General features: G+C 34.0%; 1 protein-coding gene across 2 annotated transcripts in view; it reads left to right on the forward strand.

Annotated features, from left to right (window-relative positions):
• OSBPL8 (oxysterol binding protein like 8) overlaps positions 1 to 17,125 on the forward strand; it is a 200,145-nt gene that overhangs the window by 95,308 nt on the left and 87,712 nt on the right. The window contains exon 3 of one of the 2 annotated variants that reach the window (XM_063075453.1): positions 10,997 to 11,134. In XM_063075453.1, coding sequence (XP_062931523.1) covers positions 11,044 to 11,134 — 91 coding nt within the window. In that variant the 5' untranslated portion in view covers positions 10,997 to 11,043. The remainder of the gene's footprint in view (positions 1 to 10,996; positions 11,135 to 17,125) is intronic. The other variant, XM_063075456.1, reaches the window with a different exon arrangement.

Raw genomic sequence — 17,125 nt, forward strand, 5'->3', positions numbered from 1 at the left:
ACATATATCTTTTAAAGTAAGATAATTTCATGGTACTTTAGGGTCTGTACTATTGAATGGAAAAAACTATATGATATATACTGACATTTAAATTATTAGGGTATTTAAGAAAAGGTATACAGGTACCATCTATAAGGTAAGACTTAGGATTTACATACAAATTATTTACAACTTTAAAAAATTACTTCATTTTATTTTAGTTTCCACTTAGATTAAGGGCAAACACCAGACTTTGAAGCTTGTAAAATTCTTCAAATATTATATTGATGAGTTGAATTCAGAAAATGAAGAATGTTATTTAAGATTCATATTGTCCTTAGAAGGTGCAGCTGGTTTATATTTATCCCAGTGTGATTTCTACTAAAGATTAAGTAGCGTGAGTAGCAAAATAGGTCACTTTACTTCCACTAGAAGTAGAACCAGCAGAGGGCACTGTAATGTTGTCTTTAGTAGGTGAGCCAGTTGATTGTAGTGTAAGAAACCACTACAGTGATTCATTCACCAAATATCTGTTCAGTCATTTAGCAAGTATTTACTGAGTATCGGTTATGTGCCAATGGATAAAGACATGAACAGTCACTGCCCTTATTAAACTTACATTTGAATAGTCCAATATTCTAAAAGTGATGTAGGACATTGTAGTGATTTTTACATTACGCAGTGCCTCTTTTGTCTTTATAGTTGTTAGTGCTTGTGAATGTGGTGAGAGAAAATAAATAGAAAGATGGGCTTTGTGTTTTTTTTGTAAAAAGGCACACTCTGTACTTTGTTGATTCTGTGTACTCTCACTTCAGGCTGATCAAAATCATTTAGTAATACATCAATCAAAAATGGATTAGAAAGGGGGTGAGTAGAACTAAATTTACACTTCTCAGACTGTTTCCTTTTTCATGTAGTGAAGTTATTCAAGATATAGATACCTATGTCTTCCTGATGGAATACTAAAGAGTACTTTAATTCTATTAGTGGTTGTTCTTATAGTGTATTTTAAATTAGCCTTAAATGTACTGTCTGATAAGTACAAAAGAATTTATATGTTTTATGTAAGTGCTAAAGCATAATTACACAGTGAACAATTATTGAATCTACAACTGAACTTAAGAACTAGAATCTTATAAATACCTCATGTCTTTCTACGTGCTGCTTCTCTCTTCTATCCTGTGTCTGCTCCCAAAGTGATGACTAGGTGTATTTTTTGTTTATACTTAGCCTTTTTAAAAATAGTTTTTTTGTTATTTTAAAATCATATATATATCACTAAGTTTTGCTTGTTTAATTTTATATGAATGGTATCATTTTATATGTAATATTCCAGGACTTGCTTTTTGTAGTTAATATTTTATTTTCAAAATTCAGCCATGTTGTTTGGTATAGAAATAGATTGTTCCTTTTCAGAGCTGTATACTATTTTATTAGGTGCATGTGCCACAATTTATTAATCCGTTTTACTTTCCTTTGATGAATGTTTAAGTTGTTTGGGTATTTGCTATTATAAACAGTGTTGCTATGGACATTCTTATTCTTGTCTCTTGGTACATACATGTCACAGTTTTTCTAGAAATAAGTCTAAAGATGGAATTGTTGGACTATTCATAGCCTATGTGGAAATTCAGTTTTATATAAGATAGCTTCAGATTGTTTTCTAAAGTGCTCGTGTCAATTTATACTTCAGCAACATTCCTTAAGATATCTTGTTGATCCCATCCTCATCAGTATTTGGTATTATCAGACTTACTATTTTTTGTCAGTTTTATTAAATGTAAATATTTGTTTCGTTGTTATCTTGATTTTCTTCTTTTGTGAAATCACTGTGAAAGTCTTTCCCCCATTTGTCTATTATATTCTTGGTCTTTTTCTAATTGATTTATAGGCGTTATTTATTTATTTTTTAGCATATTCTGGGATACCAACTCTTTGTTAATTACATGTGTTGCAAATATCTTCACCTGTTTTGTGCCTTTTCAGTTTTTTAAAAATTTTATTCAAATATTTTATCATTTTCTTGTACATGTTTATGGGGTACATACTGTACAGTGACACAAGACAGCATAGTTGCGTACTCCTTCAGCCAGCACTTTTCCTCTCCCCCCATAACGATTATTCTCCTCTCTACTTCTATAAGAATGGCTTTGTCTTTTTTTTCCAGATTCCACATATGAGTGATACTGTGCAGTATTTGTCTTTTTGTGCCTGACTGACTTCACTTAACATGATGGTTTCTGTTTCTGTACATGTTGCTGCAAATGATAGGATATTATTTTTTCACTACCCATATATGTACCACCATTTTTTAATACATTCATCAACTGATGGATATTTAGGTTGATTCCATCTCTTGGCTATTGTGAATAGTGCTGCTATGAACATGGGAATGCCGGTGTCTTTTTGATATATTGATTTCATTTCCTTTGGGTCTATACTTGGTAGTAAGATAGCTGGGTCATAGCATAGGTCTATTTTTAGTTCTCTGAGGAATCTTCATACTGTTTTCCATAGTGGCTATACCAATTTACACTCCCACCAGCAATGTAAAATTACCTTTTCTCTGCATCCTTGCCAGCATTATTTTTTGACTTGATGATAGCCATCCTAACTGGAATTAGATATCTTGTTATGGTTTTAATTTGCATTTCTTTGATGATTAGTAATGTTGAACATTTTTTTCATGCACGTGTTTGCCATTTGTATGTCTTCTTTTGAGAAATGTCTGTTCAAGTCTTTTCCCCATTTTTAAATTGTGTTATTTGTTTTTTTGTTGTTGAGTCATTTAACTTCCTTATATATTCTTATATGTATATATAGTATACATATATATCCTTAAATATTCCTTATGTATTCCTTATATATTCTTATATATATATATATATACACACACACACCCTTATATATTCTTGTCTGATGTGTGACTGGCAAACACTTTCTCCCATTTGTATAGGTTGTTTGTTCACTTTGTTCACAGTATCCCTTCTTATGCAGAAGCTTTTTAATTTGATGTAGTCCCATTTATGTATTTTTGCTTTAGCTGCCTGTACCTTTGTAATCTTGCTCAAAAAAATGCCTCCAGTCCCATTTCATGTAGTGCTTCCCCTATGTTTTCTTCTAGTGGTTTCATGGTTTTGTGTCTTAAATTTAGGTCTTTGATCCATGTTGGGTTGATTTTTGTGTACAGTGAGAGATAGGGGTCTAGTTTCAGTCTTCTACATGTGGATACCTAGTTTTCCCAGCACATTTGTTGAAGAGGCTAACTTTTCTCCATTGTAGATTTTTGGCATGTTTGTCGAAAATCAGTTGGCTTTAAGTGCATGGGTTTATTTTGGGGCTCTCCATTCTATTCCATTGGTCAGTTTGTCTATTTTTATGACAATATCATGCTGTTTTGTTTACTACAGCATTGTAGTATATTTTGAAGTCAGGAAGTGTGATGCCTCTAACTTTGTTCTTTTTGTTCAAGATTGCTTTCACTATATGGGATCTTTTGTGGTTCCCTACAAACTTTAAGGTTGTTTTTTCTATTTCTGTGAAGAATGCCATTGATATTTTGATAGGGAACACGTTGAATGTGTAGATTGCTTTGGGTAATATGGACATTTTGATGATATTGATCCTTCTTACCCATGAACATGGTATATCTTTCCATTTATTTGTGTCGTCTTCAATTTTTTTCAACAGTGTTTTATAGTTTTTATTGTAGAGGTCTTTCACCTACTTGGTTAAATTTACTCTTAGGTTTTTCATTTTTTAGTAGCTATTGTGAATAGGATTACTTTCTTGGTTCCTTCTTTGGATATTTTGTTGTTGGCATATAAGAAGATTATTGATTTTTGTGTGTTGATTTTGTATCCTCCACTATACTGAATTCATTTATTAGTTCTAGTAATTTTTTGGAGTTTTTAGCGTTTTCTATGTATAGGATTATGTCATCTGCAAATAGGGATGGTTTGACTTTCTCCTTTACTATTTGGAGGCCGTTTATTACTTTCTGTTGCCTTATTACACAGGCTAGAAGGTCTAGTACTATGCTGAATAAGAATGGGAAAAGTGGGCATCCTTGGCTTGTTCCAGATCATAGAGGAAAAGCCTCCAATTTTTGTCCATTCAGTATGATTATTAGCTGTGGTTTTGTTGTATATGGCCTTTATTGTGTTGAGGTACATTTCTTCTATACCTAATTGTTGAGTGTTGGATTTTATCGAATGCTTTTCTGCATCCATTGAAATGATAATATGGTTTTTTCCCTTCATTCTGTTGATGTGATGTATCATGTTTATATTTTTGCATATGTTGAAACATCCTTGCATCCTTGCAATGAATCCCACTTGATCATGGTTTATGATCTTTTTAACATGTTGTTGGATTCTGTTTGCTAGTATTTTGTTGAGGATTTTTGGATCTGTGTTCATTAGGGATATTGATCTGTAGTTTTCTTTTTTTTTTATCTGTGTCTTTTTCCCATATTGATATGAAGGTAATGCTGGAAGTATTCCCTCCTTTTCAATTTTTTGGAAGAGTTTGAGAAGGATTGGTATTAGTTCTTCTTTAAATGGGGTTTTCTTTGTTGGAAGACTTATTACTGTTTCAATTTCATTACTCGTTTGTAGTCTGTGTAAGTTTTGTAGTTTTTCATGATTCAGCTTTGATAAGTTGTATGTGTTCAGGAATTTATCCATTTCTTCTAGGTTTTCCAGTTTGTTTGCATATAGTTGTTCATAGTAGTGTCTTATGATCCTTTGTATTTCTGTGGTACCAGTTATAATGTCCGCCTTTTCATTTCTGATTTAATTATTTGAATCTTCCTTCTTTTTTCTTCATTACTCTAGCTAAAGGTTTATTGATTTTGTTTGTCTTTTCAAAAAACCAACTCTTTGTATCATCAATCTTTTGTATTGTTTTTTTAATCTCTAATTCATTTATTTCTGCTCTGATCTTTGTTATTTCTCTCCTTCTACTGATTTGAGGTTTGGTTTGTTCTGGTTTTTCCAGCTCCTTGAGGTATAACATTGGGTTTATTTGGAGTCTTTCTACTCTTTTGATGTAGGCATTTATTGTGCTGTACCCCATAGGTTCTGATATGTTTTGTTTTCATTTTCATTTGTCTCGAGGTATTTTTTAATTTCCTTCTTGATTTCTTCTTTGACCCATTTGTTGTTTAGGAGCATACTGTTTACTTTCCATGTATTTGTACGGTTTCTAGTGTCCCTTTTGTTGTTGATTTCTGGTTTTATTCTTTTGTGGTCAGAAAAGGTAGTTGGATATGATTTAGATTTTTTAAAATTTGTTGAGACTTGTTTTGTGTCCTAACATATGGTCTATTCTAGAGAATATTCTATGCGCTGCTGAGAAGAATGGGTATTCTGCAGCTGTTGGGTGAAATGTTTTATTAATGTCCATTAGGTCAAGTTGGCCTATAGTAGAGATTAATTCTGATGTTTCCTGTTTAATTTTTCATTTCCTGTATGATCTGTCCTTTGCTGAAAATGGAATATTAAAAGTCCCCAACTGTTATTGTGTTGGAGTCAGTCTCTCCCATTAGGTCCAGTGATAATTGCTTTACATAGCTAGGTGCTCCAGAGTTGGGTGTGTATAAATTTGGAATTGTTATATCCTCTTGTTGAGTTGATCCCATTATCATTACATAATGATGTTTCTTATCTTTCTTTTACTTGCCTTGGCTTGAAGTCCATTTTACCTAATATAAGTAAAGCTGCTCCCGTGTTTTTTGGGTTTCTATTTGCATGAAATATCTTTTTCCATCCCTTCACTTATCTTCTTTTGGAATTGATCCCTTTATCATTATGTAATGGCCTTCCTTATTTATTTATTTATTTTTTTACTTTTCTTGGCTTGAAGTCCATTTTATCTGATATAAGTATAGCTGCTCCTGTGCTTTTCTTGGTTTCTATCTGCATTAAATATCTTTTTCCATCCCATCAGTTTCAGCCAGTGTGTGTCTTAGTTACCTGAGTTTCTTGCAGGTAGCATATTGTTGGTTCTTGCTTTATAATCCATTCAGCCACTCTGTGTCTTTTAATTGGGGCATTTAGTCTGTTTACATTTAGGGTTATTATTGGTATATAAGGACTTGTTACTGCCATTTTCCTATCTATGGTTGTTTTATTGATTCTTTTTTCCTTTTTTCTGGTCTTATGGTCTTCCTTTGTGGTGAGTAGTTTTCTCTAGCTTTACACTTTACTTTCTATTTATTTTTAGTATGTCTCTGCTAAGTGTTTGTATTATGGTTACCATGAGGCTTACAAAAAACATGTTATAGTTATAATGAATTATTTTAGATTAATAACAACCTAACTTTGGTATCTAAGGTATAAGAAAAAACCAAAGCCAATTCTATGCTTTGGCATCATCCCCCCAACCCCCACTTTTTGACATTTTGTTGTTTCAAGGTACATCTTTTAATATTGCCTTTCTCTTAGACACTTGTTGCATATGTTAGTGTCTTGTTAGGTTTGTACTTTAGTTTTCATACTAAGGATGTAAGTGGTTTATTCACCACCTTTATGACATTGGAGTATTCTGAGGTCTGTGAACTTAACTTTAGTAATGAATTATGTACCTTCAAATGTTGTCTTACGGCTCCTTAGTGTCATCTTCTTTCAGACTGAAGAGCTCTCTTTAACATTTCTTGTAATGCAGGTCTAGTGTTGATGTATTCCCTTAGCTTTTGTTTGTCTGGGACAGTCTTTATTTCTCCTTTTGAAGATTAATTTTTCCAGATACAGAATTCCTGACTAACAGTTTGTTTCCTTCAGCACTCTGAATATATCATCCCATTCTCTTCTGGCCTGTAGGGTTTCTACTGAGAAATCCTCTGAGGGATATATTGGGGTTCTGTTTAATATTATGTATTTCTTTTCTCTTGCTTCTTTCCTACCCTCTCTTTGTCTTTGGTTGTTGATGATTTGATTATGATGTGCTGTAGGGTGTTCCTCCTTGGACTAAATTTGTCTGGTGACTTCTGAGCTTCCTGTACCTGGATGATGTCGTCTTTCTCCATACCTGAGAAATTTTCAGCCATTATCTTCTTGAATATCCTTTCTATATCACTTCCTTTTTCCTCTCCTTCACATATGCCAATTATGTGGAGGTTATTTTGCTTGAGGGTGTCCCATATTTGTTGTGTTTCTGTTTCATTTTTTCTTATTCTTTTTTCTCTTTGCTCCTTTGATTGGATAATTTCATGTGTTTTATCTTTGAGCTCACTGATTCTTTCCTCTGATTAAGTCTGCTGTTGGAGCTTTCTATTGAGTTTTTCAATTCAGATAATGTATTCTTTATTTTTGGAATTTCTATGTGTTTTCTTTTCTAATTGATTCAGTTCCTTTGTGAAGTTTCTCATTCTGCTCCTGAATTATTTTCCAGATATCATTTAATTTTGTGACTCCCTGAACATCCTTAAGAGGATTATTCTGAATTCTCTGTTAGATATTTCATAGATCTGTTGTTCTTCTGCATCTGTTGCTGGTGCTTTGTTTCATTTGGTGGCAACATATTTCTTTGTTCTTTCTCAATCTTTGTGTCTTTACATTGATGCCTAGGCATTTGAGGAGACTACTGTTTGCTGCTGATTCTCTGGGGAAGGCGCTTTTTGTGTGAATCTTTAATCACTTCTGGGCCTTGGCTGTGTGGAAATTCTGGCCTGGGATGGAGTCTTTCCTGCATGTAGAGCCCCCTTTAGTTCTATTGCCCTGACCAGTTTCCACTGAAACCAGCTACCTGTGCTATGCCCAATGTTCCCCTGGCAGACCAGCCTTTCTCTTGCACTTCAGTTGCTTCCCATGGGGCAAGCCACGATGCATCCTAGTAACTCAGTGGCTTCTGGGCAGATCTTTTTTCCAGTTGGTTGCGGCTACCTGCTCCTATGCAGGCCCAAAGGAATCCTAGCAGTGGTTTTTATAGCCTGTGGGCTGGTATGGTGTGCTCGAAAGCCCTCATCTCCCATTCATACTACAAGCAGGTTTACATGAAGGGTGCTGTTGTAGCTTTTTTCAACTTCAGTCCGTGTGTAAGAGCTAGTCCCCACCTCTGTACCAGGCTGGCTCAGAACAATAGGTGCCATCCCTAGCCCTCTCACCATTGCCTCTAGCACCTTCATGAACTCTGCAGGTCTCTTGTCCTCTTCTCCTAGCTCTAGTAGTTCCAGGTTGGCAGGCTCTGCTTTTTAATAGTTGTTAATTGGTTACTTGTGGGAAAGTCAGATGCTAGGAATCATCTAGTCTGCCATCTTGATGATGTCCTTCTCCTCTTTTTTTCTCTTTTCAGTTTCTTTGTGATATATTTTGATTAAATGAATTGTAATGTTAATATAGTAAAATTTATAAATTCTTTGTTTTTTGTCTAGTAGTTTGTTGTGTCTTTCTAAGGAATCATTCTCTACCACACGCTTATAAAGGGATTCTCTGATATTCTTAAAGTTTTCAAGTTTTGCTTTTTATATGTATGTCTTTAATCTTCATAAAACTATCCTTTGTGTGTGGTATGAAATAGGGATCTATCTTTTTTTCCAATAGGGATATCCAGTTGTCCTATTATCATTAGTTGAGTGGTCTTTTCCCTTTCTCTACTGTATATTTGGGCTTCACATTTGTATGACTCTGTTTTTTGAGTGCTCTCTGTTATATTCTGTAGGTCTATTTGTCTCCCTCTGCATCAGTACCGTACATTTTAAATTTCAATAATTATTTTTAGGAATCCAGTGAATCTTCAATTTAGTAACTAAGGGATCCACCATATACTTTATGATAATGAAGTTTTATAAAAGTATAAAGTTGCTTTGTACAGCTCAAAAGATTTTATTGAACACCTTTAGTATGTCAGGAAGCAACACCTTCAGTATGCCAGGAAGTGTACCAGGACTTGAGAATTTATGGGAAAATAAGGCAGACAAAACTCCCTTCTCTCATGGAATTTAAGGTCTAGTGGAGGAAGGCTGACAGTAAATAAATTAATGATAGAATTTCAGGTAGTGACAAGAGCTACAATGAAAATCCTGTAGGGTAAGATGATAGAGTATAACTGTAGAGGGTGGTCACTAATCACAAAAAAATTGGTAAGTTGTGTTATATGAAAATTAAGAAGTTACTAATCAAAAAGCACTATGAAGAAATAAAAGGGCTTTTCTGAAGAGATGACATTTGGCCCAGGCAACAAATGAGAGGAGCCAATAATGTGAAGATCTGGGTAGGATATTCCAGGTAGAAGAAACAAGAGACATAAAGACCCTGGGATGAGGGCAAGATGGCATGTCTTGAGAAATACCGAGAAGGCCATTATGGCAGGAGCCAAATGAGTGACAGGAGAGTGATGGAGAGAATGGGGTTTGAAATATAAGCAGGTGCCAGACCCTGTTGAATCTTTAGGCCATGGATTTTATTACAAGTATAATAAAAAGCCATTGAGGATATTTCTACGTGGTGCAAATTTGATTTATGATTTTGAAAGATTACTTGAGCTTCTGTGTAGAAAATGTACTCTACACAGCAAGGAGCAAGATGGTAGGCCAGTAGAAATCTGCTAGAATAATCTAGTGGAAAAGTAATGGTGACTTAGATTAGGGTGATAGTTATGGAAGTGGAGAGAAGTAGTTAGATTCCAGATAAGTTTTGAAGGTAAAATCTAAAGATTTCACAGATGAATTGGATGTGAGGTGTGACAGAAAGAAAAAAATCAAAGAATATATCTAATGTTTTTGGCCTGAGAAAGTTGGGGAGAAGGGGAGTAATGATGCCACTGACTGAGATGGGGAGCGGCAAGTTTGGAGGATAAGCAGCATCAAGAATTATGTTCTAGATGAATTTGAGAGGCCTGTTAAATAATGAAGAAATGATTATACGGCAGGCAGTTGGATATGTGGGTTTGAGTTTAGGGCTAGATATTATAGCTAGAGATAAGTTTAGAAGTCCATATATAGATTTTTTTATTGTTGGCAGGAAAATAATTTTTTATATCTTTGCTGGGATGATAAGTGGAAACATCTTTGTATTTTTACTTTGAAACGTAAGGAGCTAATATATAATTTTGAAACTTTAGCACGGTGGAAAACATGTTAACCTAATTTAATTTAAAAGAAGTGATGATAAAAATGTGAATGTGAAGCAAGTTGAAAAACCTCGAGTGAAAACCAAATCATTCTTTCTTAAGAAGACACTAAACTTTTTGTAGGCTGAAAGCACAGAAACATAAAATAAAAGAGTTGGAGATCCTAGGGTACTGAGGACTTACTTATGATTTGCCCTATTCATTCATAGAGTATTTTCTCTTTTCCATCCTCCCTGAAACTGGGTATTGCTCTCCTGTATTAGTAGCTTAGCTAAATGGGTGAGAAGCAGCCTTGAAGCACTTTTTAAAATGCATTATTGGGCAGCAAGCTTTTAAGAGACAGGTTTTGAAACCAAATGGTCCTGAGTTAGAATCTTGCCTTTATTATATACTGTCTAGGTAAGGGAGTCTCTGGACCTCAAGTTTCTCCATCTCGAAAACAGGAACCATACCTACTTTCCATGAAAAGTAGAAACTAGAATAGAAATTCTGGTGAATGTAAAATATTATTTTATACTGCTAATAATTTGTATTCACATTACTAATGAGGCTGAGTATCTTTTCATGTTTATTGACCATTTATATTTCTTCTCTGAAATTACTTTGTCTCTTGCTTATTGTTCTGTTGGCAAATATACAGAGTGCACAATGAAAGGTGCACAGTAAACCTTGTGGTGCCTTTCATCATTAGTAGGATATGTATTTTTATTTTCATAATGTCTATAATTTGTATATTTGACTCATGCATACCTGTCAATCCCTTTTGTACTGATAGCAGAACAACATGAAAACAAAACAGTTATGTGAATTTATTAAAGTATTGACTTGGTAAAATGCATATAACCACCTAGGCCATTTCCATCAGAATTCCATTCCATGTTATTAACTGTGCCACTATATTAATCTACGACTTCATTACTAATTCTTTTTCTCTTCTTTCCTTGAGCTGTTGTAGCAAACAGTGACGAATCTCAACTTCTGACACCAGGAAAGATGAGTCAGCGCCAAGGGAAAGAAGCTTATCCAACGCCAACCAAAGATTTGCATCAGCCATCTTTTATTCCAGCAAGTCCTCATAGCCAGGGTAAGAAGCTATGGTTTTACTGTTTTGGATTTTTTTGTTTTGTTTTTGTTTATCGAAGACTTTTGTTTACTTTTTTACTTTTGTACCTTGTTTACTGTTGTTTTCTCTTGAGTTTTTGACTTTTTTCAAGAAACTGGACCAATGTCCAATAGAGCATTTGACTTGTTGGATCTGATTGCTTCTTTGCAGTATTGTTTAATTTGTTCCTAATCTTCTATATTCTCTGTAAACTGAAAGTTAAATGCAAAGGCTAGATTGCACTCAGGATGAACATTTTTGGCAATAATGCTTTATAAGGGATGTATAGTACTTCATGCTGCATCTCATGAGAATTCACTTACTATCTGATGGTCCCCGTATTAGTGATGTGAGATTGATCATTAGGTTCAGGTGGTGACAGTCTGATCCTCTTCATTGGTAGTTGCATCTTTTCCTCCCTCATTACCTAAAAGTAGCATAGAGATGATATATTTGGCGCCCTGAAATATCTAGTTCACCATCAACTTTTTACCTAAACATGTCTGTGTCTCTTGATGATCATTAACTGAATTAGTTACAATATTAGGAGCTGAAAACTGTTGATTTTGTAATTCTGTCATTCTTTTTACATTTGTTAATGAATGTTTCTATAAAGAAAAGATCATCATCCTAGAGCTGTTTGATAAATGTTGAAATATTGTTCTTATAGTAAAGGCAGGATAAATTGGTATTTGTTTTCTTCTAAGTACTAATTTTTATATTAAAGAGATGATATAAAGTTTACTTCCAGTGGTGACAAATATATTTTTTTGCCTTTTGAGTTTTTCTAATATCATGAACTCATGCATTTTAATAGTTATTATGTTTCAATCATTAGTAAAATGAAGATTATAGTATTTAGTATATAGGATTTTTATAAGGTTTAAAATTAGTTAATAAGTATAAAAGGCTTAGAACAGAGCCTCGTAGATGATAACCACTCATGATAGCTGATGTAAATAAAAAAATGAGTCTATTTGAGTTGAAGTCTGATATTTCAGCCTTGATTGTACTTCAGCATCTTCTAGAGGCTCATTTAGAACTTCTTTTAGTGTGTATGGCCCACATACAGCACTCTAATTTTTGCATTTCAGACAGCCACAGTGTTAGTTATGTCTTGATTTGCACCTAAATGTTCCTGGGTAAGTTATGAATAAATTAATATTTGTAGAGTGAATTACATATTAGATGTCCTTCTTTGTTAAAGCTACTAACTTTTTATAAAGTAGAATATCTCCCTCTGGTTTATCTGCTAAAATTCCACATCACAGTTTTCGGGTGCCAGAGGTTTGTTTAAAATAAGATATAACTATTAACTCTTGGTTATGATGAAGATAAACTGCTGGAGAAAAATAAACAAATGTCTGGAAAACCTCTTTGATACATCTCCCATATCTCAAATACTCATGACCAGTATTTCACCTTCTGAATGGAAACAATTACCATTCTGAAAACTTACTGATAGTAATAATGAATAACAGTTAAAGCTCCTTATGTCTCGAAGTGCTTTTATATGCATTTGCTCATGGAATTCCTACAGGAACTTTATAGCATATAAATCATTATTCTCCTCGTTTTACAAATGAGGAAATTGAGCAGTTGGTAAGGGAAGTTTCCTTGCCCAAGTTTACACAGTTAGTATGTGATAGAGCTAGAATTTGAACGTAGATATGAGGGTACTACAAAAAGTTCATGGAAAGATTCATATTATCTTTTAATTCCACTTTTTCATGAACTTTTGAACTACCCTCATATAACTTGAGCTTATTTATTTTTTTCAGTATCTGCCAATTTAGTCATTTCATTTTTTGAGCCTCAAATTTTCTAAACTTTAACTCTGTCTCCTTTGTCTTTTGACATAATCCCATTGTATGTACAATGCTTTGTTTGGAGATTGTTTTTTAAAATTTCTTCTGGGTAGTACCTATGAGGACAATTGCTGAGTCACATGGTGAGCGTATGTTTTACTTTATAAGAAATGGCCAAATTGTTTTCCAAGGTGGTTGTACCGTTTTTACATTCCTGTTAGCAGGGTGAGTGGTCTAGCTGCTCTATATCCATGATCATCTTTGTTTTGGCCATTCTAGTGTGTTTGTAGTGGTATCACACTGTGGTTTTAATTTGCATTTCTCTGGTGACTAATAATGTTGAGCATCATTTCATATGCTCATTGGCCATTTATATATCTTCTTTTTTGAAGTGTCAGTTCATATTTTTGTGCATTTTAAAAAAAATTGGTTTGTTTGCATTACTGTTGAGTTTTAAGAATTCTTTAATATGTTTTAGTATCATCTTTTAATTGTGAGTATTTTCTTCCAGTTTTACCATGCCTTCCTTCTCTTAATGGTTTCTTTCAAAGAACAGATGCTTTTAATTTTGAAGAGGCCCAATTTATAAGTTTTTTCTTATGCTTCAAGCTTTGGACTTTTTTTCCTATTAAAGAAGTGTTTGTCTACCTAAAGATGTGGAGAACATTTTCTGTGATTTCTTCTAGAAGTTTATAGTGTCAGGGCTCTGATTTCTCTCTTCGTTATCATTCTTACAATTGGCATCCTAGATGAGGTCTTTGTCATTTCATACCTATATTGACTAAGTGCCACAGCCTCCTAACTGCCATTGGGACTGTGCTCTCCAATATACCAGGTTTGTCTTTCTTAACAAAATAACTAAATAAAAAATTATTGTTATGTATTAAGGTGAGAGATTATGATGGGATCGGGGTTTTTATAGATGTATATACCCAAAGAACACACGATCCTATGAAATAGATCTCTGAGGGAAATAATATGAATAAATAGAAATAAAAAATTGTAAATGAAAATATCAATTTTTATTATTCAAGCTTGTAACTGGAAAACTAGCTAGATGCCTGCATTTTTGTTACTCTCATTATCAAAAAAGCAATAGCTTACTGTTGCCAAGAGCAGAGGCACCTAAGTCTGACTGTGTCTGAGAATTACCTGGGAGCTTTGCTTAGATACAGATTCTACTCTACCCTCTCAATATCTAGCGTGAGGCTCAGTAACCTATGTGTTTATAAAGTTCTCCAAGTGTATCTGATATAGCAACATTTGAACCAGCGAGTAGAAACCAGCAGTTGAGAGTGTAAATTGCAGCTTCCATAGTCTGGTACTCAGAAGGCTCTTACAGTGTCTGATTTTACTCTATTCTTCCAATTTCATCTTGTGTTTCTCTTCATCATACACCCGGCTAGGTGGCTTTCTTTATTGTTCCCCAGTGAGACTGTGCATTTATGTATCTTGGTCCTCCACTGTGAAATATCCTTTTCCTTTCTCCCTGTGCATTCAAATACTTCTCATTCTTGAAGATGTAATTTGAATCTCTTCTCCTTTATTGGATTTTCTTAGGTGATACTGTATCCCAATTTTCAAAATTCTAATATCACTGCTTTGGGGATTTCATAATGTGCTGCTGTTGTTATAATAGTCATGCCGGGTCTCCCCAACAATCAGCTTTGCAAATAGAGCTAGATGCCTCAATTATATGTTTAATAAGTGAGTGAACTAGAAAGAGAAAGGAATCAAACCATATCAATACAGAAAGCCACCAAGCCTCAAGGATAAAACATTAAGAGAGGAAGAAAGGAACAAAGGATACATAAAACAATCAGAAAACCACCAACAAAATGACAGGAGTCAGACCTCACATATCAATAATAACCTTTACTGTAAGTGGGTTAAATGCTCCAATTAAAAGATATAGACTGGCTGATTGGATGACCCATCCATATGTTGCCTACAAGAAACACTACTTACCTACAAAAACACACACAGACTGAAAGTGAAGAGATGGAAAAAGTTATTTCATGCAAACGGAAAACAAAAGTGAGCAGAAGTAGCTATACTTAAAACAGACTTTAAATCAAAATCTATACTAAGAGAAAAGAAGGGCACTAACAAAGAAGGGATCAATACAGCAAGAGGATATAATAGTTATAAATATATGCACCCAACACCAGAACACTCAGATATATAAAGTAAATATTGTCAGATCTAAAAGAAGAGATAGACACCAACTCAATAACAGTTGGGGACTCTAACACCCACTCTCAGCATTGGACAGATCATTGAGACAGAAAATCAACAAGAAAACATCAGATTTAAATGGCACCATAGACCAGATGGACCTAACAGACATATACAGATTATTTCATCTAACATCTGTAGCATATACATTCTTTTCATCAGCCCATGGAACATTCTTTAGGATTAACCATATGTTAATCCACAAAATAAGCCTCAACAAGTTCAAAAAAATTGAAATCATATCAAGTATTTTTTCTGACCATAATAGAATAAAACTAGATATCAGTAACAAGAGGAACCTGCAAAACATCACAAATACCTGACAATTAAACAACATGCTCTTGAACAACAAATGGGTCAAAGAAGAGATTAAGAAGGAAATTTTTTAAAAATTTGAAACTAATAGAAGACAGAAACAAAACACACCAAAACCTATGGGATACAGCCAAAGGAGTATTAACAGGAAAGTTTATAGCAATAAATGCCTACTTAAAAAAAAATAGGAAGATTTCAAATAAACAGCCTAACAATGCACCTCAGGGAACTAAAAAGGCAAAACCAAATTCAACCCAAAACGAGTAGAAGAAAAGAAATAATAAAAATCAGAGCAGAAATAAATGCAATTGAGAATAAAAATACAATATAAAAAATCAATCAAACAAAAAGCTGGTTCTTTGAAAAGATAAAATCAACAAACCATTAGCCAGACTAACCAAGAAAAAAAGAAAAAAGACCCAAATAAAATCAGACATGCAAAAGAGACATTACAACAGATAGGCTCTGATGGTCCTTTGTATTTTGATGCTTTTATAAACAACTCTATGCCAATAAATATGAAAACCTAGAGGAAATGAATAATTTCTTGGATATATATGCTCTGCCAAGACCAAACCAAGAAGAAAACCTAAATAGACCAATGTTTTAGTCTGTTTCCATGGTTTATAAAAAAAACACCTGAAACTGGGTGATTTACAAAGAAAAACAAAATTTATTGCTTATAGTTTCTGAGGCTGGGAAGTACAAAGTCCATCTGGTGGTGGTGATAGTGACCCAGGGGTCTCACATTGCAAGATGGTGGAAGCAGAGCAGAGAAAAACAGTTCCTTTTAGAGCTGAATTGTCCTCTTAAAGCCCTCAGAACCACGCCGATGACCACCGTTTTTAATCATTCACTGTGGCATGGCCCTACAATCTAATCACCTCTTCAAGGCTCCACCTTTCAGTTACTATAATATTATTTCTCACCTTCTTAATAGTCACAGTGGGGGCCAAGTTTCTAATACATAAAACTTGGGGACACAATTCAAGCTTCAGTGAGTTTTGGGGGGACATAATTCTGTCTACTACAACCAATAACAAGTAATGAGATAGAATCAGTAATAAAAAGTCTCCTAACAAAGAAAAGCCCAGGACCAAATGGCTTTACTGCTGAATTCTACCAAATATTTAAAGAAGAACTAATACCAATACTTCTTAAACTATTTCAAAAAATTGAAGTAGATGGAATTCTTTCAAATTTATACTGTGAGACCAGCATTACCCTGATACCAAACCAGGCAAGGACACAACAAAAAAAGAAAACTACAGGCAAGTATCCCTAATTAACATAGATGCCAAAACCCAGGATAAAATACTAGCAAACTGAATCCAACAGCACATAAAAAAGATAATACACCACGATCAAGTGGGATTTATCCCAGGGATGCAAAGATAGCTAAACATATGAAAATCAAGAAATGTAATACATCACATCAACAAAATGGAAAAAAAAAAAAAAACAACCATATGATCATCTTGATAGATGCAGAAAAAGCATCTGACAAAATTCAACATCCCTTCATGATAAAGACTCAACAAATTAGCTATAGAAGGAAAGTATCTTAATACAGTAAAGGCTATATATGACAAATTCACAGCTAACATCATAC

The sequence above is a fragment of the Cynocephalus volans genome, chromosome 12, assembly GCF_027409185.1.
Source record: "Cynocephalus volans isolate mCynVol1 chromosome 12, mCynVol1.pri, whole genome shotgun sequence".
Taxonomy (NCBI): domain Eukaryota; kingdom Metazoa; phylum Chordata; class Mammalia; order Dermoptera; family Cynocephalidae; genus Cynocephalus; species Cynocephalus volans.